Here is a 16,396-nt window from a genome sequence, read left to right as displayed (position 1 = left end):
TTGTAAGACGGAGGAGTGTTTGAGGATAAAAATATTCCTTTCCTAGCTCAATCTCACACAGTCTGTCATGTGTTATGGTTGCTAATGCTAATAAAGTCAATCAGGTGTGTGTGTGTGTGTGTGTGTGTGTGTGTGTGTGTGTGTGTGTGTGTGTGTGTGTGTGTGTGTGTGTGTGTGTGTGTGTGTGTGTGTGAGAGAGAGAGAGAAGGTGACTGTTCTGTGTGCATGCATGTCTGTTACATCCCAGTGGTCAGCAGATAGCAAAATGCTTCAATTTTTAGCAGCTCATTTGGTTATTTAAAGTCTGGTTATGGTTATATCATTTGGTTATTTAATGTTTTCTAAAGGGCCATGAAGACAACGTTTACTGTCACCCTGCCACTTTATCGCCTTCTGTTGGTGAAAAAGGGATTGTAACACCATTGTCCCTTTGACAGTTTATGATAACAGTAATGAATGAAATAATGCTTTAACAGTTTAACAGTCATGCATAAACTAGCTACTGTAAAAGCAAAGAACATACATATACACTACCGGTCAAAAGTTTGGGGTCACTTAGAAATGTCCATTCCACTCCATTCCAGACAGAATACCAGCTGAGATCAGTTGCATTGTTTTTTTAATCAGGGCAGCAGTTTTCAGATTACATTATGTGCTTACATAATTGCAAAAAGGTTCTCGACAGAAGTGGCTGAAGAAACGCTTGAAATTCCATGCTTTTTGGTCTAAACGTCATACCCAAATTAAAAGTGGTACAGCTCCCATATACTTTGACACTCAGGGATGTGCCTGATATCATTGGAAAGGTTAACACTCAGGTTTTTGTTACAAGTGTCAGAGTGATTCTAGGCCTTACTGACACAGAGTTACAGAGGCTAGAATGGAGGTTTTTTATTTCCGTCCAAGTCATACATCTGTAAAATGATTAGACTACACTGCTGTAAACACATCTGGTGAGATACAGACAACACAGGGCGTTAGCCACATGTCTCAGCTTACTCCAGAAGCCAAAAGACTCAAAAATGGATTTTATATGAATTTCTTTCTACAGATATGTCTGTGCGTTTTTTTTTATTTCCATTTGAAAAGTGCAAAGAAAAAAGCCAATAAAGTACAAAATAAAACACTTCTCAAATACACAAACACACCCACATGCATCACCTTTCCAATGATATCAGGCACACCCCAGAGTGTCAGAGTATATGGAGCTGTACCACTTTTAATTTGGGTATGACGTTTAGACCAAAAAGCATGGATTTCAAGCGTTTCTTCAGCCACTTCTGTCTACAGCAGTCGAGACCCTTTTTGCAATTATGTAAACACATAATGTAAACTGAAAACTGCTGCCCTGGTTAAAAAAAAAACAATGCAACTGATCTCAGCTGGTATTCTGTCTGCAATGGAGTGAAATGGACATTTCTAAGTGACCCCAAACTTTTGACCGGTAGTGTATACTGAAGACATTATAACACATTGCTTCAGGGTAACCAACAATAACACATAGAAAATAATAATCAATAATAAAACCCCTCTAAATACTTTATTATATGATAACAAAAACTGGCATGTAAATGACTATGTAGGTCCCAAATTGTAAATATTTACAAATAATGCAAATATAGGCAAAACGTCAGTAGCTCCAGAATGTTGCTAGCAATACTCTAAAGACCATGTTGTTGTTGTTGTTTGAGGAAAACAGACTCTTCAGGTTTAGGCTTCAGTCGGCACAGATTGCTGCTTCTTCAAGTTTTCTCAGGTGTCTGCTTCAGCATCTATTTGTTAAAAGGTTAATAAACTGATCAAGGCTCTTCTGCCTTTACCCAAATTAATATCCATCCAGAATAACATAGCCAAGATCATCTTTGTCTTTCGGCTTCTGAAGAAAACAAAAGCTCATCCTTTGACTCTCTGCAAGGACTTACGGAATACTTTTTGTTAACCTATTTCTTACACCTGAGGTGGCATAGCAACCCAAGTCACACCAACAAAAAAACATAAATATGCAGCTAAAGAAACACACTCGTGAAGTTTTAAGCAATGTTCCCCTTAAAGGTTACAAAGTTTTTAGCTTTCCCTAAAAGCATTGTATTACCAGTAGCTTTCACGAAGACGACCAGAGGACCAAATATACAGAAACAAAGATGTACACACAGAGATCATACACACTAGGGATGTCCCGATCAGGTTTTTTTGCCTTTGAGTCTGAGTCCAAGTCATTTGATTTTGAGTATCTACCGATACCGAGTCCCGATCCGATACTTCTATAATATATAAAAAAAGAATAAAGAAGAGCGAAAAAACAGATCCAGGATGTTCCTTATTTTTTATTTAATTCACCTTATTTTAACATTCAACAACTCTGTTAACAAACAGAGCACTTCTGTTACATATCTCACAGTTTGCTATGGCAATGTTGTTGTCATCAACTTTATAATACCTCCAGACCGCAGACATACTCGCGCTTTCCGCTTCAAGCTGCTTCCGTGTTCTACTTTGCCGACATTTAACCAATAGCGTCTCTGCAACAAAGTGATGTCATGCCGCACGCGTTGCTGTTTCTGTGTGGAGTCAAAAGGGTCTAACTCTGTGCCACTGCATAACTATAGATGTGTTAAAAAATAATGAGAATATATATACATATATATCCGAGTCCTAATCGGGAGGTAACGTCCGATTCAGATCGAGTCTGAAACCACGTGATCAGGCCCAATTTCCGATCACGTGATCGGATCTGGACATCCCTAATACACACATATTGTATACACTGATAAACATGCAATCACTCACACACAACCACACACACACACACACACACACACACACACACACACACACACACACACATACTGTATATTCAGCTACTGTTCACTCCATGTTCTTGCTTATTGGGCTGCGTAGGGGTAATATAATTGCAAAATGAGCACAGGACAGAAAGGCAAGTGTGTGCAAACGCATACACACGTGCACACATAAGATTTGCATAAAACATTTCCAAAAAGACAATTAAAGCACATAATTCCTATATGCATATCTCCATAAGACAACACACACATAGTAATAAATCTTGAGACAACCAGTATCTGTGTTTTTCTAATTAAATTTCATAGTTTTGGAACAAATTATTGTAAACACCTCATATGCTATCTTTGTTTTTGTCCACTCCTCCAAATGTTCCTTCTTTAAATCAGTTCTAAGTTTTTTATTGTGTTTTTTCGTCCAATATGGGAGCATTACTGGAGGTGGAGTCACTATGAACCCGTTTTAATTAGGATTTTTTTTTGTCTCAGTAATATCTAAACTCATCTTTAAGACATGACAAATTACTCCCTGTGCCTCCTACACATGCACACACCATTAAATAGCAAGCCCAGAGTTACTACCCAGTGAAACCAATTCACAAAGGGGGAATCCTGGTCAAAGAGTGTGCTGACAAGCGTACATATTCACAGGGGAGTAGTGGGGAGTTGAGATTATTAAGGCCAAAGATTAATTGACGGCAATAAAAGATTCATGTTCACAGCAAAGTTCATTAAAATCTTTAAAGTTTTTTTTTTTTAGAACAGATCAGAGAGATAGGTGAGGAGGACATGAGAGAGGGAGAGAAACTGCTAGAGCTGTGACCCTAATAAGAAGCCTGAATGTGTTATTTTGGATGTGTGTCTCTGTGTGTGCACTGCAGCCCTGTAATAATGCAAACAGTACCTACTTAAATTTGTGCCCATTGTTAAATGTGCTTTGTGGGTGTATTACAACTGAATTAATGAAGTAAGATACTGTACATGTGTTGTTCTTCATTAAGCAGGACAGGTTGAGAGTTTTTGTGCACGTTTTGTTTCACAAATATGTGTCTCTCAAATCCACGGGTGGTATGTAGCAGCCATTTAACAAACAAACAGTAATTAGTTCCTGTAATGGTTCTCCATTACATTTCTCAGCGGCCAAACTCTTTGAGAGGCAACCCAAGCACTGTTGCATTATAATTAACAATAGCTTGTGTATTTCCCCAGAGGTGGCAATTTATGGGTGAGGGGTAGAGCGAGAGAGAAAGGACGAGAGAGAGAAATAAGAAGAAAACAGACTGACTTGTGTTTTTTATTTTCATTTCAACTTCTTCGTTAGTGTCTCCCTTTGTGTTGATATAGTTGTAGATATAAACTGTGTGCAGTTAGCCAAGCCATCTTGCTCAGCACTGTGAGCTAAGTGAGTGCTGCTTTCTTGACTGCTTTCTACCACCATTTTTGGTTTTTACATTTGTTGGTCATGGCCAATACCCATTTTTTCTATTTGTCAATGTCAATTAACTGGTGCTGCCAATTCCCACTGTTGGCCCACGGAGAGTTTACATCCACATTACTCATTTATGGGGAAGAGAAAGTGAGAACCATACAGCTGGCCACTTCATAAAAACTTGACGTGCACTGTCCGATGTCCTCCCTAGACCTACCAAGACAGTTACAAAGGCTTGTCATTCACTATGTCCCCTCATGCAAACATAAGAGTGCCAAGCCAAAAACACTACAGTAAGGCCTCCTGCACACTGTCTGCGTGGCGTAAGCGTGGCATTTCTGTTGTGTGTCAGTTGCGTGGCGTTTTCTATGTCTTTACACACCAGACACATGTCTGACGCGGCGCTGCTGCTGCTAGCCTTGTCTGTACACATGTATGTTTCCCATTGATAAAATGAAATACCATGTTAAACATAAATATAGACTGATTTGATTACAGCAAAGACGTCGGCAGTATTGACGGCAAAATAAGCTACAGAATATTTCATTCTGTATTGACAAGTGCAATATTTGAAAATCGATAATTATTTTTTTATTTTTTTATTAAATTTATATCTGCATTTATGTCAAAACCTAGAGATTTTCAAACATCAAAATGTCATTTATTAAATGTGTTGTCAAAATGACATATAACATTTTTCCGTATTTTATGTTGCCTGGAAACGCTTCTAACACACTTGCATGTCGCGTGAAAAATAGGCATTGGTCCTATTTCTAGCATGCGCGCGTTTCCGGTGCGGATCGAGCCGCGCCTGAGACATGCGTGTCACGCAGGCAGTGTGCAAGCTCTAATCTGTTAACATGGGAGCTGGAAAAAAAAAACGGACAAGTTTACACCTACACCCCAAAATTGCCATCACAAGTAGTCTTTTAACTTTATTTTGCGTCTATACGTCTTTTCACCGTTTGAAAGGAAAAGTGAGGTAAAGTGTGCACATGGAGTCTGCTTATTTCTTTACCGTCAGAATGTGCTATTGGTTTATTACAATAGACCGACTTTTTACAATGTTGGACACGCTGTTGTAGGATGTTATCGTTCCATCATTGCAGTAGATGAGATAGCAGTGTAGTTCGGTATCTACTGTTACTGTGGATACTTGTTGCACAGAGAACATGCTGTTGAAAACAGGGCATTGTTACTACATGCACCAAATGACAACTACAATGTGACTGCAATATCACTACAGCAGTAATACCCAGTAGATGAACTGAGCCCCATGTGTCATGTGAAGCTGAGCATTCAGGCAGAGTCAGCATGGTCAGTGAATGGATGGCTGGAAACAATGTGAATACTTACTCTTTCACCACTTGTCTCTCCCTAGGTCTCTCCAGGACTTATCCAAGCAGACAGAGTTGCCTTATGGTACAGTGTTGGACTCCGCAGTATACGATCAGGTGCGCTCCAAATCTATGAACCCCTTTGAGAGAGATCCCATGTACTCCCAGATGTGGCGGATGATTAACCGCACCGGAGGAGATAATAACGTTGATGAGTCAAAGGAAGGCATTCGCAAGGTAGGTCTTTACTTTTTTAATTAGTTGTCAGTTCCAAGCAAAGGGCCGTTGACATGTGTAAAATCACTGTGGTTAGTAAAACAAACATTGGAGTCGAAAAGACTCCTGTGATGTGTTTTGAATATGGGTACCTGGCAGAATGGCGGTAACATCAAAGCAAATATTCATTACAAAGCACTCATCATTTGCCAACTTTTGACCTTGTCATTTTTGAGAACACACTTAATTTGGTTGTATTGTGAAATCAACCTGAAAGGCAAAATAATCTCTGAGGTTTTCACATGTATGACTTATAGAACATGTCAACACGTTTTACAGTTTTACAATAAAGACAGCAATGGGTAGAGGATCAAATTTGAATTGTTACCTATCAACATTGACTGTTTACTTGACATGAAAATATTTGATAGTATATGATGGCATTTGCCCTGAAAACCAGGTGAGTCTTGTGGTTTGATCACACTACAACAATTGGCATGCATCCTTGCTCTCCCAGAGAGCAATTTCACTTGAGAGCATTGCTGCCCAGCATTATGGTAAATGTCCAAACCAATCATAAAACAAGGCATGTGACAAAGGCACAGCGTGCGCAAGTGCTGTTGTCACTTAAGAACATGGGCATCTGGTAAATAATGTCACATTGCTTTACCAGTAAAGATGAGAGATAAAATGTCTCCTCCAATGGAATATATAACACACAATATTTACACTCTTTTGTGATAAAATGTGTTTTTCTTTACTGATTTAAAATCAGAAGTTTATATTCTAATACCACCCATATATAAGGTACACTAAAATCAAAATCACTCTTCTGTTTTTTTCCATACTCTTTACACTGTATAGAGTATATCAAATATTCATACTGTTTTATACATACAGCAAATTAAATATTCTAATAGTATACAGTATATCCTTATTGTACCCAGCTCAGCCTCAGCTCAGCCTCAGTCCTGTTTTGATATACAGCTCATGCTAGAGGGCCATCTGTGTTGATAGGGAATAAATCTATCTAAATGATGTTAACGATACACAGATAACGCGCGCATGGTTAAATACTTATTTCCCTCGGTGATTACCCAGCATCATAAATACCTGACTGCTGCTTCTCATTTGCCCGCATCCCGCTTTCTGTTTGCATCGCCCTTCTCTCTCTTCCATTGAGGGGCTAACTTTATCACTCCTCCTTCTAGAATATATTAGACTTGAACTGAAGCCAGCATATTGAAGCATTGGAAGTGTTGGAAGGAGTGATTAAAGTGGCAGGTGGTTTTTTTTTAAATGATGGGATAAATGCAGCACATAACAGCAAATAAGCACACAACTATTAACACTCACTCGCACACACTGCTTGTTGGCAGACGTGTTTATTGAGCACATATAACTTATTATTAGTGTGTCAAGGATCATGTATAAGGCCCTGTTTACACGAATACGCTCACGGGTGAAAACGACAAAATATTTTAAAAATGCTCCACCGTTGCGTTCTCGTCTAAAGGCTAAAAACACACTGTGCATGTGTGTGTGTGTGTGTGTGTGTGTGTGTGTGTGTGTGTGTGTGTGTGTGTGTGTGTGCGTGCCACCTCGCCGCCGTGCGCATACTACATCGAATTTCACACACTTTTGCGTCACCATATGCATGCAGATTTCCCCCCCCAAAACGCTCGTCTAAACGCGGAATAAAAAGTGAGAACGCAATGCCACTTGCGTTTTCTCTTCAGATCGTTTCCGTCTAAAGATAGCCTTTAAACAGAAACATTTTTATTGCTAATTAGAGCTGTGTTTGACACCAGCAACTTGACAAAACACACATAACATCTGATATAACTGAATGTGCATGCATATGTCTGTTTTTTATAGTTTGCAATTATTATTTTTGTTATTAACATTTTTTTATTTATTTTTTTAAACAACATACAAAACACACAATTGATAAAGTTCCCTTGGCCTTTGGAATTTAAATAGCCCCACGTCATCACATACCCTTCACCATACCTAGAGATTGGCATGGGGTACTTGCCATAAAATCAGCATCAATGCAAATCAAACTATTCAATCTATTCAATCAATCAAATTGATCAATCAATCAATTTCCAAAAGATTGTTTTTTTAATTCCTCTTTTTAGTCAACTTTAGCATGGGTTCATAAACTTATGAGCACCACTGTAGTTTGGACCCAGTTTCTTATGTGTTTATTCATCCCACTTAGGATTGACCCATCTCCCAGAACAAATCATCTTGGGCTGAATGAAATCTGGGTCCCTGCAATCCAACACAGGTTATCATGTATCCTGGTCCAAAATTCCTGGACCTTATCAGAGGAGCATAGGACATGAAGTAATTGGCCATCCTCTGTCTTACATTTCCAACAATTTGGTGTGTCTTTCAGACCAATTCTAGACAATCTGGAGGGAGTCCAATAGAAGCGATGCATAATCTTGAATTGAATGAGACGCACCCTCACATCACGTGACATAATTTTAATATTCCTACAGATTCTGTCCCACTCCGCATTATCCAGTTTAATACTCAGATCCATTTCCCATGTCTTCTTGAGGGCTGTTCAGGCTCCATCCCCCAGGTTCTGCATAAGCATTGAATAATACCCAGAAGCCTCATGACCTTTTCCATATTTCAACAACACCTTATCTAAACATTGTGGTGCCTTCGGGGCTGAGGAACTGGATCCAAAAATCCCCACTAACGGGATGGCGAAGTAGCAAATATCTAAAAAATAAAATTGAGACCTAAGGGTTCTAAATTGCTCTACCACATCCACAAAGGATTTCAATATGCCACCAAGATACAGATTTCCCAGTGTGACAATTCCCTTTTCCAACCAATCCCTCCAAAAAAGGGAGATCTACCAATAGATAATTTTGGATTTCACCAAATACTTATTAAGTATTTACTGTAGATATGGATCCAGTTCAAACACCCGGGTCACTTTGGTCCAAACGACATTTAAGTGAGAGATCATCGGATGTGTGTTTTGCCTCACTATACAGTTTGACAGACAGGCTTTGTAAGGGCGATAATGGGGCAAGAACAGATTGCTCAATACAATACAAGGGTGGGGCTCTCTCAGGAGGAAGTGACCAGTGGGCCAGATGGCCTAAGTTAAAAGCATAGTAATAATACAACATCTTTGGTAGATCCAAACCTCATCTATCAATTGTAATTTATTAAAATGTAGCCAGGTTTTTTTTACCATTCCATATAAATGTCTTTGTTATCCTGTCAAACCATTTAAAATATGACAAGGGGACCTCCAGAGGAAGAGATTGGATAAGGTAATTCAGCTTGGGAACACAAACCATTTTTATAACATTGACCTTCCCTGGTCATAGTTTGCAATTATTAAAATTATATATATATATATATATATATATATATATATATATATATATATATATATATATATATATATATATATATATATATATATATAGGGCTGGCCATAAGCAAGATGGAGAGAGCATTTGGTTTTCATGGATACATTCTACATTTCTACAGAGTAGCAGCGGCAGCTAGCACTGCACAGCCGCAATAAGAGATAACGCAAGAAGGAGGCAGACCTTCCCCTCTGACTGTGTCTCTCTTGAGTTGATGTTTTTTTTCTCCCCTGCATCTCTTTCACTGCACCACCGATTACTTGCAAATGTCTGCTTTACTGTCTTTCTACGTTCTGACACTACTGTGTTTCCCTAACATTACCGCTCTCTATATTTTTCTCTTTCTTTTTACACCTGTCTTTATATTTTCCCTTTCTGCACCTCCCTCTGTATCTCTGTCTAGCTCATCTACACTGTGTTAAAGGCTACAGGGTGCTCTCTAGTGGTACACTGATGCCCATCCCTCTCTCTTAGCTGCATTGACACAAGCTGATGTTTTCTTTCTGCTGCAGTGGCACCATCAATGACACTGTTGCCATGTTTGATTTCCAATGAAACTCAAATTATGTTATTTAATGATTCCTAAACACAGTACTGAAAATGTAAACTTCAATTTACTTATATTATTATTATTATATCTTCATCAACATAAAAAAAATTGCTAAGATATAATTTTACCTTGGAGCTTGTCACATAGAAAAAAAGAGGTCAAAAGCCTGACTTCCTTGTAAAACACTTGAAAACAATCACATAATAAATTCCTTCAGTGGAGGCTTTCAACCTGTTATGATTTCTTCTTATACTGACAATATATATGGAAGCCACCTGGAAGAGTATTTTATAAGCTGAAGGCTATTTGGAAGGCCACAATGTGATTAACAGACCCCATGAGTCAGTCAGACTCAGACATCTTTTGTTCTCTGTCTCGGTTTGGTTTATTTGGATGTGTTTGTCTTCTTCACACCAGTGACAGTCCCTTTGCTATATTTGATTCCTGTTACTGATATATTTTTTTTTCGTCAGTGTCATGCTCTCTCTCTCCTTTTCCCGATGCTGCTTACCCTCTTCCTCTCTCACTCTTTCTCTCGGGCCTTACTCTCTTGCACAATAAACCTCTTACTCCTCTTTGTCACCGTCCTCTCCTCTGCACTATGGATTTTTTTTTTTTTTTTCAATTCAGTTTCGATCCCTTGCAGCAGAATAATATTATATGTCAGAATGGGTCAGTGTACAAATACAAATGTGCACTAGGCTTGTGCCGATTGCAGATCTTGCATGCATTGATACACACACAAACACACACGCAAAGCCAGTGAAGTGCTGCAGGCAGGGTGAGGCTTGTCACGGGGAAATATATGTGTCTCCCCCATTTCAGTCAATGATCAAGGCTTTCAATAAACTAAGAGGTGTTGCACCTCAGACTTGATATCTCATTAACTTGGTTTCACATATATCAAAGACAAGCGTGCTGTGTCACTGTTTGACATAATGGCGTCTTCATTTAATGCAATGTGATCTTCTCTATTTATTCTTGCATGATCTCAAGAGGGAAGAGAAAGTCTTTTGTGTGTGTGTGATTTGGGTAAGCCTTTCAGCTGAGGAGCTTCTGACAGCTCAGCATTTGACTGTTGTGCTGACTTGTAAAAGTAATGACTAAAATTAAGTATCAATTACTTACCCTCTTCATTACTTAACCTCTGCACCCCCTAGGCTGCAACTTGTAAATTACTGACACAGACCATAATGGGATGTGCTAATAATATAAGGCATCATATTTTTGTCATAACAAAAATCATAGTGAAAGTAGAACATGGCTAGCCTGACAAGCCAGACCCACATCAAGATATTGGGGCGGGATAAACAGTTGTCTTTCAAATTCCCTCTGCACGCAATAGGATAGCGCTACAACCAGGCAGAGCAACGAAGAAGGTAGCGAAGCTAGTTGATAGATTACATTTTTGCCGTATCTGGTCGGCAAAACTCCAAACACATCTTCCTTTTTTAAGAATGATTTCTGTGCTGTTCTTTGTTCTTTTCTCAAAGAAAAGCTTAACTCCAAGTCTTCCAGAAGACCGCTGTTCCCAGCAGCAGCAGCCATAAGCCCGCCTACCGACTCTATACACGATGTGATTGGCCTGACTAGAGTTTGGTTTTTCCAGCTCGCAAGCCAACAGAGAGTGCCTAGACCCCCCTGGCTGCAAATTTAGATTTGCTGCCGCTAAGGTGCGTCTAGATTTCTAGGCTAGAACATGGCATCTTCCTCTGCTAAAAATATTTAACAACCAGCCACCTCTGCAGCATCCAGGACTATGTCATACTGTTTTTAGTTTTTTGTATAATATTAAATCAGTGATCATATGGTGATTTTATGTTCTAGTCCAGCTGCTTTGCTTTTTTTACACTGAACCAAACAATGCCGGCCTAATGCTGCCACAGTGTGTGATTTAAGAAAGCATGCCGGCATTCCCGGAAGCAAAAGATTTGTGACATGTAGGTCGGCGTCTAGTGTGTTTGTGGTCCCACTATACCATCCCTTTTACACAGACACTGATTCGCAGCTGTTACCCCCCCCCCCCATTCTGTGTCCGTACCTTATAGAACAGAACGGTAAGGTATGTATATGTGCGTGTATACATTTATACTCACTTACACAATTAATCTAAAACCTTCACATTTGCATGCTTATGCACATACACGCTGGTATACACACACACACACTCACACACACACACACATACACACACACACACACACACACACATACACACACACACACACACACACACACACACACACACACAGACTAAGCTGATGTAAGTGTACCTGTGTGAATATATGACAGCTACTCTCTGTCAGGCCTCAAGAGTCTCTTATGATTGCTGAGTGATTTTAGAGTTGAGTGGATTGCCAGTTTGAGTGATTTTCTGTCCATATGACTTTCTGCTGCACTATGGGAAGGACCACTTTAGAAAATGCGTCTTTTCCTAAATGTCCTTGCACGCTATGTATTATTATTACTCCCAAGTGTCATATTGATGGGCAGCTTCTTAAAAACACTGTACTGAAACATTTACTGCAATGCTAACTGAAATCAAGGCCAGAATTAAAGAAAGCAGGGTAAAAGTCCTGTTCTTAAACAAAAATGTATTTGATGGGTAAATATGGCCACAGTGAATTCACTGTTCTCCCAACCTTACCCTCGACTGATCAGCTTTGAACAGGACAATGAAGCCTTTGGCAGAAAATGGATACATTTTGAATTTCACCTATGCGTGTATCTAACAGCCAATCAAGGCTGAGGAACAGGATTCGTAAAAGAGGGCAGACTGGTGTGTTGCACACAGTGAGTGTGAAGTGAAATGCCTCATGCATATGTACATATTGAAATGATACTGTATGGAGGACATTCACCTCAGCAAAATTACTTTTGCATTTCGGCTGTCATTTCTAAAACTCCCCTTTTCCAAGGAAAATACCCATTTCTTGAATTTGAATTTCAAATTTGTTTTGGTGTATTACCATGCTGAAATGGATCTGACCCGTTAAGCGGATAAGGTCACACCAATCAACAGATGCACACAGGGTCGTTGTATTATTGCTTATATTCAATTGATGTGCTTTAGGCATGTGCCTGTGTTACTTTTTGACTGATTTAACTTTTCTGGCCACTGTTGGCATAAGTTTCATTGACACTCCTCACGCGTACCTGTTTTACATGTTATATAATATTATTGATAATGGAAAGTGTCTTCACTTCTCTCACATATGCTTAACTCCATTCTGGAACAAGTCCATCACTTAATATCGCCCTATCACCATCTGCCCATTTAGCATAATGTCTCCAGAAATTATGACAAAATATACCATCATTTCTTAGCCTCTGCTACATATATCTGGAGTACTGGAAGCAAGGAGCTGTATAATGCAAGGCTATAAGCTTTCACCAATTTACCATAATGACTTTAGTGATGATGATGAAGATTAGCCTGATTCCTCAGATAGAGCTATCCGCCGGATAGAGCTGATGGTAAATCAACCAAGACCTGTTTAGATCCTTCAGCATTGGGTGAGGCCATCACGGCACTCCCGAGGACGATTGAGACAGAGCAGAGGAGAGATGAAGGGAGGAGGGAAAGATGATATGGATGGCGGATGGGTGCTCGGGGAATGGGCAGGGGGAAATTGGGAGATTTAGGAAGGTGGAAAGAGAGAGATAATGGGGGGAGCAAGGGACTAAAAAAGAACTGGAGATTGAGGGAGATCCTGTAGATGGGTGAGAAAGGAAAGAAGAGCAAGGAGATGGAAGGATGGATAGAGAAACAGAAATTGTGGACAGGAAAGGAAAGGAGGATGGATGAAATGAATGAGGAAATAGAGGAGATTAACAAGCACAGAGACAGAGGATGTGGGTGGATTTTAACACCATGTTTTACTAATACATAAATTCTTTATTTTCCTATTGTTTTAATGGAGTGTTGGACGCATTAATCAGTAGGGCTAAAAGCCATTAAAATAACACGCAATCAAACATTAGAGAGAGGATTTAGAGAGACAGACAGAGAGAGGCAGGATTTGTATGATTACAAATGAGGACTCTCCTTCAGCAACAATGATGCGTTAAGTGGCCCGGGTCATATTTTCCCTCACTGTAAAACTAAATTACTTGTAGCTTATATTATTATTTTGACATAAGAGGCAGGAGAGAGAAAACATAACACACAGAAGAAGAAAAAAAGCAGGGATGAAATGTGGATGCTGGATGGATGAATGGACAGGCAGAAGGAAGGAGCGGAATGACTAATACAGAAGGTAGTGAGGGTGATAAAGGGAGGCAGATAGAAGAACAAGGATCGGTAGGAAGAGTAATAGGCATGCTGGTGAGAATGATGACAGAAGTGTAGGGAGAGAGAGATGAATGGTGGAGTGACGGTCAGAAAGTAAACACAACAGAGAGAGAGAGTAAGCTTTGGGAAGACTGATGGTGAGCGACCACAGACCCCAACCCCTTTATCGTCCATCTTCCTCTTCTCCCTCCCTTTCTCTGTCCTCTCTTCCATTTCTCCCTTCCCTCTAGCTCTCATCTCGCCACTGTCCCTGTTTTCGAATGTAAAAAACCCACATCAAAATCATCTAGCTGGGTATAAAGATTTCAACTTTGTCTTCATTAACTAGTCTACCAATGTGAAGCAAGGTGGATGACATCAATGTGCCTCACCCCAGATGTCTTACTGTGTGTGTGTGTGTGTGTGTGTGTGTGTGTGTGGCGGTGGGCTCTCAACTTAGAGAGGCCTCTCTAACACCTGTTTATCCTCAAATCACAGTCAGCAAGAAATCTGTGGGCAGCAGTGCTCTCTCTCTTTCTGTGTGTGTGTGTGTGTGTGTGTGTGTGTGTGTGTCACACTTCTTTAAGGACCTCCTGCCAACCAGCTATTGGTCAGGGTGTTGTCAAGGTTACCGAGCAGGGTGGCCCAGCTGTGTCCGGGTGACAGATCTCAGTGTTTGTGATTCTGACTTTTCATGAACAATGCTTTTAGGTCTCAAGGTTGCCTAAAGCTATGTGACTTGTAGATCTTACAGCAGGCCCACTAACGTACAATCCTTCCTGTGCTTCCGTTTGTCATCTCTTTAATTCCCTGCATTCATCCCTTGCTTCCATGCGTGTTCTTGGTTTGTTCTTTTACAGTCAGTACTGATGCTTATGGTATGTTATGTCTGAGCCAGTGCGATGACATGGTGCAGTTACACAAGGGCTGGGGCAAGATTTTTTTTTTTAAATTAATGTCATTTTTATGTATATATGTCATGTATTTTATTGGATTTGAATGAAATATCTGCAGAGGCATACGCTGGCTTGATATATATCTGTCACTGTGCCTGAACATGACTGCTGCAATATCCTCTGTAATAACCCAGCCTCTGCTAAGACCAGAAAATGCCTTTCTGGCTACTGGGCTCTCTCGTTTTTTTGTTTCCTAGTAGTGCAAATCACCCTTGCACAAAAAAAGAGAAAGCCCTCCTCCTGCAGAGTCTGATAGCTCATTAGGATTCAACACAACAAGCCCAAACAGCAAACATATTTCCCTGCTGTTACAATTTTCTGACTGTGTGATGACAGTGTTTCTGTATCGTGACTCAGATTCAGGGAGAGCAGATGGAAAGGGGAGTACAGAAGAAGGAAATGGGGCAAAATGTACTCAACATATTAAAGAAAGGAGATGGTAAGGATTAAAAGAGACATTTTTTTCACCAATTGTGGTGATTGATAAAAAACTGGCATGTTTGCTAGAGAATGTGACAAATCGGGCTGGAGTCAAGGGACAGGGGTAGAGAAAGGATGGAAGTAAGAAGAGGAGATAATAAGTGTTTGGCTTTAATAACAGCAGAAAGAAATGAAAAAAGGGAAGAAGAAGGAATTAATTCTATTATCTATTTCTGTCTATCTTCTACTTTCTTTATCTTCCCATATCTAATAATGAAGCCTAATTGCCTTTTTATCTGTTTCTCTCTCTCTCTTCTGCCTGCCACGACTAAAGAATCCATCTGACACCCACACAATCTTCTTACTAAAAATGTTCTTTTTCACTCCTTCCTTTTTCTCTCTTTTTCACTTGCTCTCTCTCTGCCTCTGTTTTTCTCTCCTTTTTGTCCTGCGCTATAACTCCTGTGTCTGTAATAATTACAGCAGCTAACAAGGAAATCAATGAAAGTCATCAGATGAAGAAGGCAATTGATGTGTGTGTGTGTGTGTGTGTGTGTGTGTGTGTGAGAGAGAGATTGCGTATCTTACTGCATGTGCAGGCATGTCTCTCTTCGGTAATACATAGTGAATATCAGCAGAAACTATATTTGTGTCTCAATTCTATAATTCTCAGCAGAGAATTTAGTCCAACTGAGATAAACTAAGATTTTGAGTTGAAATATTCCTACAGGGACATACTGGTAAACTTGTTTATAGAAATGATTACAGAAACAGGTATGTGGCTACTCAGAAAGACAAGAAAGCAAGATGCAAGGAAAGATAAAAAAGTATGCAGAGCTGAAATGAAACTCTACCCTACTACCAAAGCAAAAAGATTTCAGGCCCATCATATTATCATTGGCCTCCTCATTGGTCTACATAAAAAAACATTTATGTTCTATATATAAAAGAGTAACTTAATTGCAGGGTTGAACGCAGTGTTTCACTGCCCTCTCTAGGTCTAA

The 16,396-nt window shown here is 39.7% G+C and overlaps 1 protein-coding gene across 3 annotated transcripts in view; it reads left to right on the top strand.

Annotated features, from left to right (window-relative positions):
- Positions 1 to 16,396, top strand: part of grid2 (glutamate receptor, ionotropic, delta 2) — a 614,241-nt gene that overhangs the window by 533,351 nt on the left and 64,494 nt on the right. For all 3 annotated transcript variants that reach the window (XR_004895179.1, XM_031309308.2, XM_031309309.2), the window contains exon 13: positions 5,609 to 5,801. Coding sequence is in view for 2 of the 3 variants with exons in the window: in XM_031309308.2 (XP_031165168.1) it covers positions 5,609 to 5,801 (193 nt within the window). In the remaining variant the exon portion in view is untranslated. The remainder of the gene's footprint in view (positions 1 to 5,608; positions 5,802 to 16,396) is intronic.

The sequence above is a fragment of the Sander lucioperca genome, chromosome 2 (genome assembly GCF_008315115.2).
Source record: "Sander lucioperca isolate FBNREF2018 chromosome 2, SLUC_FBN_1.2, whole genome shotgun sequence".
NCBI lineage: Eukaryota > Metazoa > Chordata > Actinopteri > Perciformes > Percidae > Sander > Sander lucioperca.
This window is presented reverse-complemented; position numbering and strand designations above follow the sequence as displayed.